The sequence below is a fragment of the Anas platyrhynchos genome, chromosome Z (assembly GCF_047663525.1).
Source record: "Anas platyrhynchos isolate ZD024472 breed Pekin duck chromosome Z, IASCAAS_PekinDuck_T2T, whole genome shotgun sequence".
NCBI classification, from domain to species: Eukaryota; Metazoa; Chordata; class Aves; order Anseriformes; family Anatidae; genus Anas; species Anas platyrhynchos.
This window is the reverse complement of record NC_092621.1, coordinates 50,487,049-50,508,674: the sequence shown is the minus strand read 5'-3', so window position 1 is coordinate 50,508,674 and position 21,626 is coordinate 50,487,049. Positions and strand designations below refer to the sequence as shown.

The 21,626-nt window shown below is 35.4% G+C and overlaps 1 protein-coding gene across 9 annotated transcripts; it reads left to right on the top strand.

Moving 5' to 3' along the window:
• The first annotated feature begins 234 nt into the window (after positions 1-234).
• LOC101798994 (long-chain fatty acid transport protein 6) lies at positions 235-20,419 on the top strand. Of its 9 annotated transcripts, none has more exons than XM_038171286.2 (12): positions 235-569; positions 658-751; positions 2,350-2,828; positions 4,141-4,353; positions 5,167-5,325; positions 6,869-7,011; positions 11,131-11,325; positions 12,770-12,860; positions 14,305-14,503; positions 14,879-14,976; positions 16,794-16,924; positions 19,969-20,419. In XM_038171286.2, the coding sequence occupies exons 2-12, from the start codon at positions 693-695 to the stop codon at positions 20,143-20,145; spliced, it is 1,944 nt and encodes a 647-aa protein (XP_038027214.2). In that variant the 5' UTR covers positions 235-569; positions 658-692; the 3' UTR covers positions 20,146-20,419. The 9 variants fall into 9 exon arrangements, with proteins under 9 accessions (XP_038027214.2, XP_038027218.2, XP_038027215.2 ...); XM_038171290.2 differs by lacking the exon at positions 658-751 and adding an exon at positions 1,086-1,201 and having other exon boundaries at positions 236-569; XM_038171287.2 differs by having other exon boundaries at positions 236-569; positions 6,869-6,993.
• The last annotated feature ends 1,207 nt before the right edge of the window (positions 20,420-21,626 follow it).

The following is a 21,626-nucleotide window of genomic DNA, read 5'->3' as shown; positions in this document are numbered from 1 at the left end:
CCCTGTCCATCCCTCTCCATTTCCATCCCAGTGCTGAACAGGTGTGAGATCAGTCTTGGTGTTGGCTGTGCTAGGCTGGCACCTGTGCACCAGAGAGTGCAGAGCACAGGTCCTTTGATCTATCATCTTCTCAGACTCTAGGATGCTCCTCCTGAAACTTGGCCACAGGGCAGAGCAGTACTTCCCCCTGCAGGCACACCTGCCGCAGCCCTGCTCTCTGTCAATCTCCATCTCAGACACTTGCAGCAGTCAGGTCCTGCAGCCTGTCTGGGCCACCATGGGGCTGCCTCAGTGTCCCCCCTGGAAGCCCCCAGGGGGCCAGGATGGCAGCCTTCCAATGGTTGGGGCTGGGCAGGAAGCAGAGCCCAGTCCAGTGGCACTGGGCACCTGGCCAGCCTTGGTCACTGCTAGCGAGGGCTGCCCACAGTACACATAGCTGTACTGCCCACCCTGCCTGCCCTGCTTGCCTGCCGGTCACTTCCCTACAGGACAGCGAGCTGAGAGGCTAAAGAAATAAAGAACGAGAGACCTGAGGTGTCCGGGTGGAGAACTATAAAATCAAAGAGGTGGTAAGAAAATATTTGTTCATTACTGATCCTTCACATGCTGGGTGGTTGTAAATTTAGCTAAATTCTGGTGTTTGCATTTCTTTTATAGGTTATTTACTATTTACATGAAACAATGCTCACAGCATGCATCTGAAGTCAGATCAGACTCATTCCTTTATTTGCTTGCATTACACTTTTCTGAGGTTGGCTTTTTGTCCCTTTGCCTCATTCAGATAAACATCTTAATTTATTCTTACTAATCAAACAGTCCAATGAGCTTCTAAACTGAACTTTTGTTGCCTAATGATTGCATTGCTTTTAGCAAGGTAACATGTTGTTTTACTGAGAAAGCAGACCAATTACTTGGAAAAAAGAGAGTATTTGTATTCTAAGTGATTGATTGGATTCCCTGTATTTGGAAACCTTTCCATTTGTTGTTTGTCATTGTCAGTGTGGTTGTCTAGATATTGAAAAACAGTTAATTGTATTCTTCAACATCATTGACTACTTTCTCAGTATTTTCTGTTTTCCTTCAAGCTCAATATGTTATGACATAATTAAGATCTCAATTTTCATTAAAAAAGAAGTGTTTTAAACCCTTGTGACTGCAGTGGAAAAGTTTAAAATAAACAAACAGGAATAAAGCAGAGAGAGTAAGTAAACAAAACTCTGTATTGCTACAATTTATTAGTCTAAAACACACACACACACAAAAAGAAGTAATATGAGTTTGGTGACCAATTTTCTTGAATTTATTTCCAATTTAATTTGCTGCAAAGCATTGATTTAAATAGTCTAATAATAATAATAATAATAATAATAATAATAGAGACTTTGTAGTAACTGTTCAAAACAGTATTTCTACCAGATATCTCAGATACCTAAGATATCTTAGAGAACAAGGACACAAAGTTTACACACAAAACTGTTCTTGTTCCCCTTGGTTTGGAACAAAGCTGCCATTAGAACATTTCTGGATTTTTTGTTTATTTTTTTTTTTCCAGCTCTTTGACTGTTCCCTGTGCTGGTGCTTTGTTTGTTTGTTTTCCCCTCTGCAGTGTGTCCGCTGCCTGTAAGAGCTACTCTGTATGTGGTCATTTATCTGTGCACATGTAGTAGCTGTGTCTAGTTGTGGTTGTGTCTTGTAGTGGCAGGTCTGTTGTTTTGTTATCCCTTTTTATAAGAGAGGATTGAAGACTGATTGGAAACTAAGAACAGCCAAAAAGGAGTTTTTGTTACAGTATTTTTTTTTTTATATAAAATGAGTTTAGTCATATAAATGAGGACTAGAAATAACAAATCACCCATTAATTAGTACAAGGCTGAAGGACTTATTTGGGTATTTCAAGCTAATGTTTAGGTGCTTTTTCCAAGATTTCACAGAAAATATCTGAGAGCATGCAAAATTCTGTTGTTTGAAACTTGGAAAAAAAGAATGCAAAGCAGAGATGAAAAAGTCAAGCATATATCTCTTAGTTTGACAAAGGACCTTGACAAATAATAAAACAAAGAACAAACAAACAAAAATACCAAATACATTTCATACTTTAACTTCTTTTATACACTTGTAGTCAATGAATGTATTTCCAATGAATTTCCTTTCCTTTTCTTCCCCCTCCCCCCCCCCCCCTTTTTTTTATCAAACTCCAATTCAGTATTTTAAAGAGTTGTCAAATTATTTGATTGGACTGTAATTAGTTTATTATCTTGCAGTGTCTGTCTTCCTAAAACTCCTTATCAGTTATATTAATGCATTGTATTTTATATCTCTAGCATACCTAACCTATTATTTTCACCCCAGCATGGCATGCATGTGGCTTTCAACAGTTGCTGGAGGAATACTGGCACTGTTTGTTTCTCTGAAGATTTTTTTTCCATATTTCTGGGAGGATCTGGTCTTCTTCTTGAAGCGGAAGAGGTTAAAATCAATGATAAAGAAACGGGCCAAAAATGGAATTCTCACCATAATTGATCTTTTCACACACAGAGTGGGAAAGATACCCCACAAGCCATTCCTCATCTATGAAGGGAATGTGCATACCTATGAGGATGTGGACAGGAGGAGTAACAGGGTAGCCCAGGTCTTCCTACAATATGGGGCTTTGAAAAAAGGCGATACTGTGGCCCTGCTGATGTGTAATGGACCTGACTTCATTCATGTGTGGTTTGGACTGGCAAAACTGGGCTGTGTGGTGGCTTTCCTCAACTTCAATGTCCGCTCCAGATCTCTCCTGCACTGTTGTAATACATGTGCAGCAAAAGCAGTGGTGATAGGAGAAGGTAAGTCTTGCATTGTATTTGGTTTACTACTTTCTACTGTGTTTGGCTATCAGAAATAGATAATCAGAACAGTTCAAAGCTGAAAGCACTTCATATACAGAACGATATAGAAGCAGAATCATAGAATACAATAATTTGGAAGGAACTGCAGTCCCTTCTCCTGGCTATAGAGAGGACCATCCAAAGACACGCAATAGGTCTGAGAGCACTGTCCAAATGCTTCCTGAACTCCATCAGACTTGGTGTGGCCACTTCCCTGGGGAGCCTGTCCCAGTGTCCAACCACCTTCTTGGTGAAGAACCTTTCCCTAATACCCAGCCTGACCCTCCCCTGCCCCAGCTCCATGCTGTTCCCTCGGGTCCTGTTCCTGTCCTCAGAGAGCAGAGTTCAGCGCCTGCCCCTCTGCTCACCTCCATAAGAACTCGTGTATATATATACATATATTTTGGCTAAAAAGGAGGGGAAAGAGAAAGGCCTGTTTGAATTTCAAATGTATAAACACCAACATATTTGGAATTAATTAGTATAATAAAAGGCTTAAAACTGAAACTCCAAGTACTGGACAATGTAACAGCATGAACAGTTACTCATGAACAAGTGAACAGCAGGGAGATATACTTCAGCAGCATTTCCTTTCTATTTCTCTTTATTAGCTTACATAGATACAACTATACTGACTACAGGAAGGCTCACCTTTTCTTTATAATTAAAATCCATATATACAAATGTATTGTCATTTTAGAACTGCTTCAAAGAAGTGGCCCAGTAGTGGTCCAGAGGTTCCATTGCTTAAAGCAAACAATTTAGCATAAATTTAATTTTGGCCCTCTAACTGGCATATTATGTAATCCCGGGCAGTTTATTTAACATTTCCGCTCCTCTTTTCCCAGCTTGAATACAAGTTGGCAATACTTCTGTAATTCACATATGTGAACCTGTGAGGGCCTTATATATTACATATAAAGCATATATTATGCTTTAAAAGCTTTAAGATGTGCAAATGTTGTGGCATACTGACTAAATTAAATCCTGTTATTTTAATGCTATAAAGATCAGTTATTTTTTTTCCATTACAACTAAAGCCACATCAGAAGTATAGAGAAATTAAGTATAAGTATCTTCATTGTTTTTATATTATTAGTTTTAATTAAACACCATGATCATTTTTTCCCCTGCCTGATAGGTTGAGTTGTCCTGTGACTGATGTGGTGGCTGAGTAGATAATTACAGTGAAGACAATCAGGGATGTACTTGCAATTATTTTAGTAACAGTGGTTTTTGTTTGTTTGTTTGTTTGTTTTTAACTTGACAGATTGTTTGGGATCAATAGAGACTGAGTTTATTTTTCATCTCTTGGAAAACAATATTACTGTCTGGCTAATGAGCACCAGTTCTCCTTTCCCTTGTGTTGGCACTATACTGGACAAGCTAGACAAAGTCCCTGATCACCCTGTTTCGTCTCACCTTAGAGCTGCCAATAATGGAAAATGCACAGCCATGTATATCTTCACATCGGGAAGTACAGGTGAGAATGTGTACAACAACGTAAAATTGCAGCTCCAAAACTTTATTTGGTATAAACTTAGCAGAAAGACAGGCACACAAAAAGACAGAACTTGAATTTTTGCAGTCAAGCTATGGAGGAATCTGTTTAGTTAAAAGTGAATCTGTTTAGTTAAAAATAAATTTGTTTAGTCCATTTTTACTTTGCCATAACAATGCCATAATTCCAGTTAGTGAATTTTCACATAGATGTTCCATGCCTGAACTTTATTTCTTAAAAGTAAGGGCAGTAAAGTCAGTCTCTAACAGCTGCTGTCAGTTCATAGTAACAAAAATTCACAAGTCCAGACTAGAAAGAACAGCCAGCACAAGTGCTTAGGCTTTGGGAGAAAACTTTTCCTCTGTGACTGATCTGAGTAGTGAAGTTTCACTTTCCATCACTAGAAAGGAAAGAAGAATGCTTCCTCTAGTCAAGACAAAGAAGTTCATAATAAAAGTTACTCTTACTGCAAATAGAAGCTGAGGACACAAGGCACAAGGCCTCTTCAGAACCTTTTTATTTCTTTCTTGGTGTTGAGGGAACACTGTGTACACAGTCTCCACTGGTCTGTGACAGGTATGGACTTTCCTCCCCAGGTCAAGAAGAGAACAGGATCAAATAGTCTTAGAGAAGCTGAGAGGCTAAGGAGATATGAGGTGAAAACTGAAAGACAGGACAGACAAAGACTAAGAAGAAAAAACAACTCTCCCAGTATATTACAAACATAATCTTATGTTTGCAGCAAAATTATTAATGCAAGCACTATATAATTATTTGCTTTTCTTACTTTGGCAGGTTTCCCAAAAGCTGCTATCATCACTCATCTAAGAGCCCTATCTGCCTGCTTAGCATTTATTCAGTGTGGAGCAACTTCTCAGGATATTATGTATCTCACTCTTCCTTTGTACCACATCAGTGCTTCTCTTCTTGGCATTGGTGGATGCATTGAATTAGGTAATATTGACTTTCAAGTGAAGTTTCATTAACTTAAGAATGCTGTAACATCTTATCATTTGGTGAATAACTCCATTTGGTGAGTAACTCCAACATTATGTGTGCCAATAGACTTTTGTTACCTTCTCATTTTTATCACCTTCCTCAGTGGGAAAAAAATATCTATTTGTAGTTTTGAAGCCTGGAGCAGACACCATCTGTTACATAGATACAACATAGCATGACTTGAATTGTGTATGTTGCTGAAATGACTCCATGTGTTTTTTAAGTTTAACCTGAAATTACATTGTATCCTAACACAAAAAGCCCTAAAAGTCTGAATCTCCATTTTTGATTATGATAATGGACTTCTTGGAGTTTTATGTACAGGGCTAACAACCAATTTTTTTTCGGATGTGGCCTCCTTTCTTGTCCTCAGAGTGTTGCCCATTTTTTAAAATTTTATTTATTTATTATTTTTTATTTTATTTATGAATTTATTTATTTATTTATTGCTATGGTAATTATACATCTGAGCTGTTTTAAAGCCATTTCAGTGCTTTACTTCTTCAGGAACAGCATGGGCAAGTGTGCTGGGTTGCAGCAACAGATAACAGACATCTGCTGCCTAACAGAAACATGAAGGGGGTGGGAGAAGTAATGTATGAAAAGGTTTGAGGCTTTGATTTGTCTTGGGGAGAAAAAGTAGAATAACAGCTTTCTTAGATGGGCCATTCAGACTGGGACTCTGATGGGTCTGTGTTTTGAATAACAAGGCAGGCTTTGAGATGAGTGAGGCTGAAGAGCTCTGAGAGCTTCATGTCTTGCAAGAGATGGGGTACCTCAGTCAAGGAGGAATTGGGGAGCTAAGAACAAGTGGACTAGAAGGGATTTGTTACTTGAAAGGCACTGGGAAACTTTATGTTGGACAAATAGGACTCAGGCAGAAACACATTTTGGAAAGGACAGAGACAGGGAAATTGGAAATTCCTAGCTGACAACACTTAGAAAGAAAAACTACGGAAAAGGAACAGGCTGGGAGACGTGAGAACTCTAGGAAGGGATATTTTTTGAAATGGAAAGCATTAAGCAACTTTAGAGCTGCAGAAATAAATTGAGGGTGATGAGTTGACATGAAACACAAAAGGGGAGCAAGACAAAAATAATGAAGTCTCTAAGATAATTTCCCTGCCCACACAAATACAGAAGACTGCAAGCTACCTTCTCTCCCATCGCAAGCTCTCTCTTTCCAGGCTTACACCAGTAACCATCTTGATATAAACAAAATGGTTAGGCTTGGGCCTATTCCTAATAACTGGAGATGACTGAAACGTTCTCTTCTACTGCTTCTTATACTGTAGGGTTTTTAGATATTACTGAGAAATACAAGAAGCAAGGCTCCATAGTACTAGTCACATTTAAAGAAAGAACTTACTGGAAATAGCTTACAATTTATTTAAATAGATTAATTTGTCATTAAGAAAATGAAACTTATCTGTAACCGTAGTAATGATAATGATTTTAATAGTTATTTTGAAATTTATTATCTTTTTTCATCATCTAGGTGCAACTTGTGTTTTGAAGAAGAAATTTTCTGCAAGCCAGTTTTGGAATGACTGTAGAAAATACAATGTGACAATGTTTTTGTACATTGGGGAGCTCTGTCGCTACCTTTGTAACCAGCCCAGGGTAAATTCTCCTTTACAAGTAAATCTGGATTTTCTAAGTGTTATAGATTTGTTCATTTCTCAATGGTATAATATTCTTAATGTTTGAAATTGGATTCAAATTTTGGATCTTGTGTTGCTTGTAGCTCTACAATAGCACTGAAGTATGTATAAGCACATTTACTGGAGTTATGCAGGTTATGCATGTGGAGTTATGGAGTTATGTCTGGCAGGATGGGACAGTTATTCCTACAAACTAGCATTAATTCTTCTGTAAACCCAAGTTTGTTGATTTTTCATCTGAGTGATAGGCAAGTGGCAGGTCAGTAAGTAGAGGTATAAGCAGGAGATGCTTTATCAGACTTGGTGATCAAAAGAGTGTGAACCAGATCAAATCATTAACCAGTTGCACTGCTTTGTTCCAAACTAATTACTTATTAAGAGAAGGCTACTCTACCCAGTATAATAATTCAGCTGATAACTCTTTTTTTGCATGGCTTTGGATGTGATGACTTTATTTATTTATTTATTTTTTCCTGGTGAGTTGCTCCAAATGCACCTTTTGCTCCATAGCTCTGAATATGATTATAGAATCATCCTTGTAAAAGGCATATGGTTATTAGTGTGGTGCAAAATCTTGCTTGCCCCTGCAACAATAGTCTGAATGGCATGGAGCTAAATCATGATTAGACTTAGGACAAAAGTACCATGTCACTGAGCAGAGCAGCAGCAGAAAAGCAAGCATGTAAGCCTGAAAATATTTATTACGTTGCAATGCTTGTTTGTAGGTGATGGTGAAAAGTGACTAAGATTTTCTTAATTTTATACTTGGGAGTTACGAAGTTACTGAAGGCTGGTGACAAAGATTCCTACCTACTACAGAAAACATCACGTACAAGCACAAAGTTAAAAAATGCTCTCCAACTTCATTGCCCAGAGATTGGCACAAGAGCTAGCAATGAAGCAACATCTGAGAGAATTCATGTGCTGATTTGAACAGAAAATTATTATTGTGTGGTCTGGATGTAGGAGAGAGGTCAAAGACAAAAAAGCATCGGAGGGAACAAGCTAGAAAAGCTGCTGGCCAGACCTCAAGCCTGTACAAACATTATGTCAGTAGTCCATGGATCAAACAACAAAAGAATAATTAACTAGACAAAACTAGTTGTGCAAAGGTCTCTCCTGCATGAAAAGGCAGGAAGAACTTCCTTCACTTGGCTCAATAACAAGAATGTAACAGAGAGGATATTTATGTTTAACTCACAACTGGTAAAAAGAGGGAAAAACTGAACGGTGGTCCAGCTGTTAAGGAAGTTCAGGATATCAACAGAAATGCATCAGAGTAGATACAGAGACCTGTTAAGATTGGTTATCTTACCAATGTGTACTACCTATAAACTATTGTGTATCACACAGATTCTTCCACAGTGAAAGAAATCTGCTTAAGCCAATAAGTAAAGCAGATATGTTTCACCTAAACTCTGTGCTGTGGCATGCCAGACCAAAGCAGTCTTGGTGTTGCCCAGGATTAGGGCTACCTAATGGACCCTGCAACTAGAACCCAGCTCTGACTGGAATATCAGCAACCAGCTGATCCAGCATCCATGTACCTATGATAAAAAACACATTTTAAACATGGTACCCCATACCAGTCAACAAACAAAATGGACTATGTGCCAAGGACTGTTTTTAAAAAGAACTATAAAATTTCAAATATATTTTAAAATTTGAAATAAAGTGAAGATGAAACCACCATAATAGTTCCTCTTAGCCTTATAATCTCTGAACATGCTAAAATTTACTTCAAGTCTTAGAATCAGACAAACCAGATGTGTGAAAGCCAAACCAAACCAAACCAAAAAAAAAAAAAAAAAAAAAAAGCACATACATACAAACAAACAAACAAAAAAACAGATAACCAAACAATAATAACAAAACAGCATTATTTTCCTCTGAAGATGAAGTGTTAAAGAAGATACAATGTTAGATATAAAGTAATTCTACCAACCAGCCCACCAACTTGTTCATAACAGAGTTTGATCACATCACGTGCCATGCTGTCCTTTCAGGTTTACCTTCACAATGACAAAAGAAAGCAGAGCTACTTAAACAGAAGTAGGGAAGTTTCCACTCCTGTCTTAACAAGTGGAGTCTAGTCTGCACTACTGGTGATCATATCATGACAAAATACATATTATTTGTCTATCAGACGTGCAGTGCTGGATCAAATTAAATCATCAGTTAACCCAGAGTTCACAAAACAATTTTATCTCAATATTAGGTGAAAACATTAAAACACTTAGAGTCATTTAAAATATTTCATCATAATTCTAGTTAGTTAGACTAAACTTTTTCAAAACTTTCCATTTTGAAATCAACTCTGTTATTTAGAAATCAATTTTATTATTACAATTTTATAAGTTTCAAATCACACCAAAAATTGAAAAAAAAAAAAAAAATAATAATTATTTGGCTTGAGGAAACCATTGTTTTCAACCTGAAATAATTTGGTCTTTTTACTTTTTGTTGCTGTCCAGTCATGGCAGTAGATTAATCATTCAATCCTACCTATACATCCACAAAAAGTGAGGACTTTTTCATAGGCAGATACTTGACTACAGGTTCATACATAGATAGCTGAACAGTCTGGCCCAATGCAGGAAACATCTGAATATTGCACAATAATGACATAACTGACATGTAACCATGACACGTTAAGAATTACTTTTGACTCCAAGTTTGATTACCATCTTTTCTGAATTTGATCTTAAGATTAAAACTGCACATTATATGAGGTCAGTTAAGGAGATTTAAGTCATGATGCTACTTTTCCATGTTCCTTAGGTAACATGACAGACTTGTTAAATTTAATACCAAGTAATACAATAGATTCATAGAATGGCTTGGGTTGGAAGGGACCTTGAAGGTCATCTAACTCCAACCCCCCAGCCATAGGTAGTGATAGCACCCATTAGATCAGGCTGGCCAAGACCTCACTCAGCCTGGCCTTGAATACCTCCAGGGATTGGACATCCACAACTGCTGTGGGCAACCTGTTCCAGTTCCTCACTACCTTCACAAAGAGTTTCCTCTTAATGTCTAATCTAAATCTATCCTCTTTTAGTTTAAGACCATTCCCCCTCGTCCTATCATTATGTAGCCAAGTAAAGAGTCCTTCTCCATCATTTTTATTAGCCCCCTTTAAGTACTGAAAGGCCACAATGAAGTTTCCTTGGAGCCTTCTCTTCTCCAGGCTGTACATTCCCAGCTCTCTCAGTCTGTCTTCACAGGAAAGATGATTTAGTCCTCTGATCATCTTTGTGGCCCTCCTCTGGACTCACTCTAACAGGTCTACATCTTTCTTATGCTGGGTGCCCCAAACCTAGATGCAGTACTCCAAGTGGGGCCTCACTAACAGAGAACAGTGGGGTAGTCACCTACCTTGACCTGTTGGTCACGCCACTTTTGATGCAGCCCAGGATAGAATTAGTCTTCTGGGCTGCAAGTACACACTGCTGTCTTATGTTGAGCCTTTCATGTGTAGAATCAACCATAATGTGTAATAGTTTTTTTCTAAGACAGTATGTTACCTATGCAGTTGTTTCAAAAAAGAATTTCCATGTGATCCAATATGATATTGAGCATATTTAAAAAATAATAATACTTTTTTTCAAGATAAAATGAATCTTTTAAACTTTGTAGTATGCACTTCAGTTACTGACTTTCACAGAAGCACAGAATAGATGAGGTTGGAAGGGACTTCTGGAGGTCACCTGGTCAAAACCCCCTGTTCAAGTAGGGAAACCTTGTAAGGTTGTCCAGTATGATGTCCAGATGACTTTTTCAGATTTCCAGGGAGGGAATCTCCACAAGCTGTTTGGGCACCATGTTCCAGTGCTCAGTCACACAAGAACTGTATTTCTAAGTGAAAAAAACAAAGGCAAACTATGAAATTAAAGTTCTTGCCTTATGAGAGTCCTTCAACCTTAGGCAAACTAATTCTGATGTTTTTCTGTTTTATTTTTACAAAACTAATATCTTTCTTTGAAGTCTTTTAGTCAAAGTGGTATTTTTCATCTTCTATAGAAAATTTTAGATCTCTAGAAATATTTAAAGTCCCTTTTCTCAGCTGCAGAATGTTCTTTTTTGCTGTTCACAGAAAGAAGGGGACAGAGTTCACAAAGTACGCATTGCTCTAGGAAATGGTATAAGACCTGCTGTCTGGAAAGAATTCCTGATGAGGTTTGGCCCAATTAAAATATTTGAATTCTATGGATCCACAGAAGGAAATGTTGGTTTCTTTAACTACACAAATAAGATAGGAGCTGTGGGACGTGCTGGCATCTTCTCAAAGGTAAGGTAAATGTACACAAGTCAACCAATCAACCAATTAGTAAGCCACGAAAAAAAATAAAAAAAAAGAGCAGGTCAAAGGCAGAAGAATGTACAAGGAAGAGGGAAGAAACTGCTTACTACAGATCAAAGTTTGATTTATGAAAATGGAAATCTTATTTTTACTCCCTTACTTGATTCTGTTCTCTGTGCATGTATTGTAACCCTGTAATAAATACACACAAAAAAAAAAAAAGTCCATCAAAGCTGCCAATTTTTCCCCCAGAATTAAAAAAAGCAAAACAAAACAGACTATATAGAAGTACATGTCCATAGGAATGATTAAAAGCAACGTTCACTGGAGTTTGTCATCCCCAAAGACCACACATATTTAGTAATGAGTAAGAAATTAGTTTTGATTTGGTATAAATCAGGAGATGTATGTTCTAGAGCAAACCCACACAAATTTAATGACTGCTTTTTCAGTCATTAAAAGCAGCATCACACTTTCTTCTCTGAAGTTAAGCAAGTAAGCAAACAAACAAACAAAAAATAAACAAACAAATAAAAGTTTAACAACTAGAAAATAAAAATATCAAACTACCTGAAATATAAATTTATATACATGACTACTGTTGAAACTCTGACTGGAAATACGCATCTTTCCCTCATAAAAATACCATGGCAGTCTCAAATGCTTTTCTTACTTGTTCAGACTTTTTGTGAATCATGAATATTATACTACAATAAAATACTGTTCAAATGATACTAAAGATTCAGATCACTTAACATCAAAAAGAAATTAATGATTTCCAAATGATTTCTGCTTTTAATCTGAGATGCTGACAATGTCTTCCCATGACCATAATACTATCTCTGCAATGCTTTTGATCTTTTAGCAATCTTAACTGTGTGGACAGGGGACAAAAGCAGGAAAGTCTAAATCAAACCGTAGACCTGTAAGTTTCCACTTTGATCTGGCTGAAATAATTTTTGAGATGCCTGTAAATTTAATTTGGATTTTTTGTCAAAGAATCTTCTTTATTTTCATTTCAGTAATGTTAAGTTCTTACTTACAGTTGATCGTAGGTTTGAAGCAAAATCAACAATCTGATCAAAAGCACTATGTTATTTTAATTTATACAAATTTTTTGAATCAGACTATACTCTAAAATAATGGATTTTTATCATCAAAGTAGACAAACATCTCATCTGTATTCTAAATATTTCTTGCCATGATATTAACACTTTCTGATAACAGCTTGTCAGAATACTGTCAGTATATTTCAGTGTATTTCACGCTGCTCCGAATCTCTCAAATGTAATTGAGTACTATCCGTTAATTTTTATCTGTTTAATTACATTTTTATCTGACCAATAATAAAGTAAGACAGTGAGGCTTTTAAGCATGTATATGTTTAAAATTTATTATTATTATTGATTGTTATTGTTATTGTTATATTTAGTTCCTACACTCTTTTGAGTTGTTGAAATATGATATCTCAAAAGAAGAACTTATGAAGGACAAGCATGGAAGGTGTAAGAAAGCACAAATAGGTAAGGAGAATTAATTATATATTAATTATCAGATAACTCAATTTAGATGGTGGTTTTTGGGGCCAGGGATTAATTCTCTGCTCTTTGTGCAAAAGATTCTTGATCTATACTTTGAACTTGAAAACAAAACAGGGAAAAATGTATTATAAGCAGATCCAAATAGGGACCCATAGATAATGTTTGTTTTTTATTTTATTTTATTTTATTTTACTTTTTTTTTCACTTCTTTTCAGATCTTTCTTTAATCTTCTCTTCTCTTTTCTTCTCTTCTCTTTTTTTTTTTTTTTTTTTTTTTTTTAATTTTTTCCCCTTTAAAACTGCTTATGCCCTTAGGATAGTTACATTAAAAACTGGCCAAAAAGTCTTGGTTTCCTAGAGGAATTAATAAATTGTACCAGTTTCACTACACAACTAGAAAAACTGTTCCATGAATGTTATAGGTAACTCTGAAGCCTCCTTGATGTCAAGTGAGACAGTAACGTCAGTAAATTCCCAAACTGGAGTATGGAATAATCTTGCAAAAGTGCCTGGGGCAACTTTTTTTCCAATTCAACATTTTTAGTTTTTGTGTGTGTGTGTTTTCTTTTTCTGTTGTTACACATTATGCACTCTATTTGCAATGATTTAAGTTCTTCTTTTGAATTGTCATGAGCTTTTGCTTTCATTTCACTTTTGACATCTAGCATTCAAGCCAATATTGAGAACTAAATATGAGGCTATGAAGCAGCTATACAGCTCTGAGGAAAACTATTTGTTAGAAAGCATCTCCATAAATCTGTTGAAGGAAAAACAATAAAAATCTATAGAAGCTGGAAATGTGTTTTAAACAGAGAAGCAGACTGGGAAGTAAGCCAGTACCCATCATAGATATAGAACAATAAAAATGCATTAAAAAGGATATTCCAAGCTAATCCCAGTAAAGCAATGTGATCTTTGCCCTTGGTATAAATGGGACTTACACAGCAGCAAGGATTGTTGCCCAGTAGGGAAATGTTGGAGACTTTAAGAATTCTGTCATGCCTAGGCACACCATCAAATGTCCCACCATGGTTTATGATGTGTGCTTTCCACAACAGCACACTGCAGAGAGCTCTAGCAACCATATCCACTGGAAAAATATAAAGCACAAGAAAGTCAAGCACTGTCTTTTGCCCACATCAGTACTGTTTGACTACCAGCATTATTTTCAAGTGACAGAATAGTTTTCCTTTCCTTGGGCACTGTACACCACAAAGCTCTTCCTAAGAGCTAGATTTGCACAGAAGGAACCCATATTATGTACCTTTTTCCACTCACCTATTTCTGCTGTTTGGGAAATAGTTACGGAAATGTAAAAATGAGTAGAGCAGGTGTGGCTTTCAAAAAGATTTTTAATACAACACTTTATGCTCTAAATAGCCCACAGTTAATATGTTTTTTTCTGTCACCCTTTCATGGCCTGCAGGTGAACCTGGTCTTCTGGTTACTCAAGTTACTCGGGAAGCCCCATTTTCTGGATATGTTGGAAACAATGAGGCCTCTGAGAAGAAACTCCTACGTAACGTGTTTGTGAAAGGAGATGTATATTTTAATACAGGAGATCTCCTAGTGATGGATGACAATGGCTTCCTCTATTTCACTGACCGAGTGGGAGACACTTTCAGGTATGGTATAGAGTTAACAGTAAATCCAGTGAGCTTGAAAGAAATCTCATATATGCAGAACCAGATGACACAGATCACACTTTAACCTAATGAATTTTGTTTTAACGAAAACCTTAAGTATCTCATCCAAAATTCACCAAAGATCACACCCAATCTGTAGAATTTTTAAAATTTGAGCCAAATGGCACTTCCTTTTCTTCTAAGGTTGAGGTTTCAGAAGAGAAGGCTCTAAATCAGAAAAGGTTTTATCTGTCTGCATTCTTCAGCCAAGAATAACAAAAGTCAACAACAAAAGTAGGGCTCCATCACATATAGCCATGTATAGAAAAATCTTGTTAGCTAAAATCTATCTTATTTTAAAAATATTTTCAACAGGTGGAAAGGAGAAAATGTTGCCACTGTAGAAGTTGCTGAAATTATCACTATGATGGACTTCATTCAAGAAGCTAATGTTTACGGTGTAAACGTTAAAAGTAAGACACTACTTCTAATTTGAGAATAACAAAATGAAAATAGTAATTTTATACTCAGTCCTTTCTTTGCATACAACAGAATGCAAACTTATATGTAAGGAAATCAGTCATATCAACTCAACAATTCAAGCATCCCTATAGTGCTTTGAAATTTGAGTAAAAGTAAAATGCTGTATTTAGTAAAATGACAGGCTGAAAGTTTGTAGTGAATAGCAGAAACTTTGAGATTATTTAATATAGATGTAACAATTACAAAATTATAAACCACAAACTACGACTTCTCTTAGACTACATCCTTTCATCTGAAAAATGCTAAAACACGGAGCATATTAAAAGATAATATCTGAAAACACTTGTCACTATCCTGTAAGAAGAAGGTTCGTATTTTTTTCATAAATGGAAAATTCCCAATGGCTTATGGTTCTTCATAAGATGTGCAATACCATGTGGAAAATCTGTGGGTAACTAAGTGACAAGATGACATAGAAAAGCTTAGAATATGCACCATAAGAATGAACAGTTTAAAGAAGGCAAACTTTCTTGTGGTGTTGAATAGCTGTTCTGTGCTTCCTTTGGAAGAAGACAAACAAAGTATAATGGTAAAAGAAACTGCACTATGCACGTAAAGAAGAAGCAATCAGGATACCAGCTGCTATTTAACATTAAGAGACAGGAAACTCAATGGATTCAAAGAAAAAGAGGATGTATGAAAAGTAAACAGAAAACAGGCCATAATCTGAATGGTTGTTCAGCAGGTTGCTACCAAATGCCAGCATTCTGATTTATGAGAGATGGCATTATTCAGCTGGACACAAATAAAATTGTAATGTAACTTAGAAAGTATATTTCTTTTTAATCTACAGTGGACAAGCTATAGATGACACAAGGTGACAAGGATTCCTGAAAGACTACTGCTGTCTCAGGACAGTGACTAGCATACACTGTCAAATCAAAACCTCAAGAGCTTAAGCATTTATTCTGAGTTTCGGTATTAACAAAGTCTTTCATATTTCTGAATCAACGTGAGTTTCACAAATGACCAAAAGAGACTTTAAAAAACTTGTTAATTGAGCAACTGCCAATTAATTTTCAAGAAGAGGGAACATCCATACTTATACATCCAATGCCTTGGCCAAATCACAAAGACAGTATTTCATTCTGGTCAGATTTGACCTTGACAGCTCATTTCTTCTAATTTAAATGTTTTCTCCATTTTGAATTATTATTTTGTTTGAATTAAGAGAAAGCAGTAACTATATTTGTCACGTACTTGTTAACAGGCTTGTGTTTCTGTTTTCACATGGGACATGATTTGCTCTTTGCAGTTCATTAAGAGCTATTTCTGTTATTTGTCTCTAATCTGTCCATATAGTCATCACCATATAGTTCTGTAACCACTATATTTGATATAAAAAACAAACATAGTCTCATACATTTCTACTTTTTGCACTAGTCTTTTTGGAACTTCTTTCATCTTTTTATTGAACTAGTGGTACTCAATTTGTCAGGCATCTATGTTACCAAAATTAAAAATGAGCGAGATAGGAAGAAAACCTAGCACCCAGCTCCCAGCCATACAGACTTAACCAATAAATAATAGATCGGTGACATTTTTTATTTGAGTGAAACTCTGAAAGTAACAGTTAGTCTTACACAATAAAATATCTTGTAACTTATACAGAATGATGTCTGAGAGATTAGGGCAGATATTTCAAAGTATCAAGATCTTTTTCACATCAGTACTAAATCCCCACAAAAGTCATACAAGACTCACACATAGTCATATTTGTCATAATATTTATTTATTTTTACTTTAGACTGTGAAGGAAGAATAGGGATGGCAGCTGTTGTGCTTAAACCCAACCAAGCCTTTGATGGAGAAAGACTTTATAAGCATCTTGTGGACTTTCTTCCAAGTTATGCCCGCCCACGCTTTGTGAGAATCATGGTAAGACAGCCATTTCCTACTTGTATTTATCTTTGGTCTTACATAAAAATTGTTCTCTACAGTCATGGAAAGTAGAAAGTGATTTACAAACAGTTTCAAGAAATGAAACACAAAAGGTCTGACATTCAGAAAACATTAAGCCAAATGAAGCAAATATTTGATGAATTAAAAGTATATGTTGCTTGAAAGATCCATTTGTACTTACAAATCTTAGATGTAGTTCATAACTTGGCAAAGTTGGATTTTACTTCAAAACTCTTCAGTTAGTGTGTTCTTCTAGCTAATGGAAGACAAAGAAGACACACATGGCTGTTGTCTGTAGACAATATGTGTCTACATATTTTCATATACAGAAAATATGTGTCTACATATTTTCATAATACATTTTCGGATGGCATGATCCATTCAAAACTTTTTTCCTAGTATTTGTTCTTGAAGTGATTATTACCCACTGTTACTGACACAGCAGCAGCAAAGAAACATCTACGACTTCACAACTGACAGCAAGATAAATACTTTACAGTGAAGATCTCAAAATCAGAGAACTAGAACTCACCCATATGTTTTGTGGTATAAAAGCAGAGCTGGAATAAAATTCACTTACAAGTGCAATTTAAAAGTGCAGCCCTTATGTTCTCCCCACAATACATACTTCTGCAACAGGAGAGAGCATGAACTACAAAAAGCAGGTAGGGGCCCTGCATCACATCACAAAGTTTATAGCAGAAAGTTTTCTGCTGTTATGGTATGTTGAGAAGCACATTAACAGTTTTGTCTCTCCATCAATATAGATGGATTTTCTGAAAGGCATAAATTGGATTGAGAACAGGATGGAATTGCAATGGAGTGAGTCTGGATAGGAAGAGGAGGTGAAGAATGTATACATTTAGAAAGAATTATAATGAAAAGAGTTTAAAAGTTTGAGGAAAGCTATTTTTTCACCAATGGAAGTTACTGTAATAGTAAACACAACTTCAAAGGCAGTAAGTGTAGACTGTAAGGCAGTAAGTGTAGTATCTGTGTTGCCTCAGAGCACCAATGCTCTCCTCTGGGAAAAATTTTTGGAACAGACATGTCTTTATAGTTCTGTTAAACACAGAATACCTACGAGGAACTCTAGTGTCTACATGTGTGGAACCATTTAAACCTGTTTGCATTTTATGCATTCTTTGACTAAAGCTTTGTTTAGCTAACTGAAGGGATCTTACTACCAAAATCATCCCTGACACCACTAGTAAAAAGATATACACTACTGGTACTATGAATATTTCAATATCTGCAAAACTTTATTAAAGGAAATAAAGCCAATTTCATAATAAAATCTAAATAATCAAAAACATGTTACGGTAAAAAAGGAAAAAAAAACATTCTAGTGGAGGATATGATAAAAGCTAAAAAAGTGAACATTTTCTGATTGCAGATGGTCAGAAAATGAAGTCTTCTGGAAAAAAAAATTTTTTTTTTTGAAGAGTTCATCCTAATCGAGAATTGCAAACACAAACATGAAATTCTTACTCAAAAATGGACTTCATATAATCTTGAAATCTTTTCACCTGTTCATTAGTAGGCTCTATATAATGCAGCTTGCAAACATGGTCAATTGATTTTGTGAAAAAGAGTTTTTCACAAAATTTTCATGAATTTTTCACAAAATTTGATTTTGTGAAAATGGAAGTTGTTCTTCTCAACTTCTTTGACTTGACCGTAAAAGAAAAGGAGAGGACTATAAAAGAAATGCAGTACAGGGACAATGAAGCAGGATGTTCTAAGGCTCTGAGGTAGTCCTTTTTTCAGCCAACTGTTGTTTATTTTAATTTTGTATTAAAAAAAAAAAAAAAAAAAAAAACAAAAACAAAAACAAAAAAACATTAGGAAGAGGTTTCTGACAGCATCCAGGGATTAATTTCAGTACTACATTTTTGGTCAGGTTTTGTTGTTGTTTTTCCCCAAACTGTCTTCCTGTGTGAAAAAAAATCTGACTTTATTAAAATAACATCAGAGGATAACTTCAAAAGAAAATCTCAAAAATCTGTGTTCATAATGTATATTTAAAATATTTAAGTTAATATTTAACCTGTCTTTATCAAACTTTTAATATTAATCATTGAAACTTTTTAATAATTACTGGAAACAAAATCCTGTTGTCTATTCAATTTGAAGCAAGCTCAATTGATAATGATTGAATATTACTGCCATGTGGCAGCTATTCAGTTCTTGTGTGAAATGACTTGGTGGTCTAAGTGTGGTTCCTGTCATAAGTGCTGCCAAAAAAAATGAATGAACTTGCAAACATATTAGCAGTCTTAGCTCAGAAGCCAAAGACAAAATGATCTGAGAATTATGGATATGGAATAGCAGGGGGACATGGAAATCAGTTATATTCTAAATCAAGAGAATAAAAGTAAATATAAACTGAAAAGTTGCCTATTATTTCAACATGAGGAGTAAAAGAAAATTTAGGCTACATTGAAAATGATGTACAATAACAATGCTTGAGATCAGGTGTCTCATACTTTTGAAGAGAGATTATTTTATATACCACTTCTGCTCTCATACGCTAACTATTGTGTGCAACCAACTTGTTCATGAATTGGCAATTGTGTAACTTTTTTACAGCAACTGTTTACACATAACAATAACACAGGAAGGCATTTAACATATTTGTATTTAATTTCTTAAATGAAGTGTAGCGTCTGGACATCAGAGGAGAACCAGTACCATAAAATCAGTTAGCTCTCTGCAGACCACCAACACGTGTTTCATAAACTACAGATTTTGTGATCAGCTGCCCTAATGAAAGTTAAAAAATGCTTATTTTGAAGCAGAGCTTGAATGTTGCTTTCATAGAAAGTTGAATACAAAATAAAAGGAGTATTTAGATTCAGATTATACTGCATCTGTTAACCACATCACTCCTTCTAAATGAAGCCATTCTATAGAAAAATTCTTTGATCCATTTTAATCGGTAATTGCATCACTTTTTCATTGATACAGGCTGAAATGAAATATTGCACTTTACTTGAATTCTTTCTTTTTTTTTTTAGGATGCTATGCAAATTACACCAACTTTCAAGCATCAGAAAATGCATTTGGTGGATGAAGGATTTAATCCAGAAATTATATCTGAACCTTTGTATTTCTTGCATGAACCTTCATGTTCCTATGTTCCTTTGACAAGAGAGATATACAAAAATGTGGCTTCTGGTGAAATATGTTTGTAAAGTATAAAAATAAAAATGTTCTACAATATAGAAAGCAAATTTTAAACATACTACTGCAATAATTTCAAGAAAAATCTATACACAATGTTTGTTCTAAAACCATAAAATGATCAAGTTAGTCTTTCTGTGATAGTTTGCTCCTTCATAATACCGACCCACAAGTTATTTGCATCATTTAAGCTGCATTGAATCTGTTCATGTTGCTTCCAATGGCTGCACATAGAAATTTTTATTTTACACATCTTGTTGATTAAAATTATTTTTGTCTAAGCCATCAGTATCTTAATTTATTTGAATGTTTTACTGCTTTAGATCATGATATTGATTCTGCTTTTAGAAAGCAGAAAATATTAGATGTCAAAGAAATTAATAAAATACAGAATGCGCACCAACAAAATACTTCACAGGTACTACATATAGGTGTCAGTTCAATATTTGTTAATTATCTGATATGCGTGTAATTAAAATATTTTATGTGGTATCCACTTTCAGATTTTCTTAGAAAATAAATATTCTATATTAAAATACAGCTCTAGTATTTAATTATCTTATCATTTTTCCCAGTTTAGACCAGCACTGATATAGATTAAACTAGTTGTAAAAATTCAGCCATGCTTTTTGTTATTACTCCTGAAATAGAGTTCTCATGCAAGCAGGACAGAAATGACTCTTACATTTTGTATTCCAGCTTTTGCTGGAAGTGAACATCTAGCATAAGTTAAAAGGTGCTATATAGGTTCCCAGGAAGAAACAGATAAGAGAATACATTAGTGTATCTATGGAAGTACTTTCCTGGACTATATATTGTTTACTGTTTTTAAAAATCAAGCAAGTTCATACTTAGGTGAGGGAAAACCTCCCTGTAAATTTTCCTAAATTCACCTGAACAGATAAATGAAACAGCTATAATATTAAGCTACTTCTTCTCACATTTGTAGCCCATTTCACTGACTTGCACAGATTTCTCAGACACAAAATAAGATTTTTTTTCTTGGTTTTCAATATGTGCTATTGCTACCACTACTACTGCCATAATGAATTGAAATGTGGTAACTGACCAAAACACTACTTGTCTATTGAACAAACAGAAGCCAGTTGTACCCCACAAATGTTCATTATCTAATTTAAGAAGCAGTTTGACTAACAAACAAAAAAATTTTAATGTGACCATAAATGCCTGTGATCCTCCCTGTTTTCTTTGGTGGACAAAGTATGAGGTGGTGTATCTTTTAGGACCTAATTGTGCTTCAGCAATTCCAAATTATGAGAAAAAGTCCATGTGCGACAAGACCTAATACATCCAGTGGAAATGGGATACTCAACATCTAAAAACTGGTAAATAAAACAAGTATATAGAATGGGAACATACTCTAACCAGCATACAACATATACCAATGGCACACTTACATTTCCCTTGAGGCAAAGTTTCTGGGCTTGGAGTGAGGTAAGCCAAGTTCCATGAAAAAAAAAGTTTTCCAAGT

Bases quoted from the DNA above. Each gene is read 5' to 3' on its own strand.
- LOC101798994 (XM_038171286.2), top strand. From the start codon at position 693: ATGCATCTGAAGTCAGATCAGACTCATTCCTTTATTTGCTTGCATTAC. The intron at 14,977-16,793 runs GTAAGACACTAC...TTTTTACTTTAG, and splicing joins TTACGGTGTAAACGTTAAAA to ACTGTGAAGGAAGAATAGGG. The intron at 16,925-19,968 runs GTAAGACAGCCA...TTTTTTTTTTAG, and splicing joins CACGCTTTGTGAGAATCATG to GATGCTATGCAAATTACACC.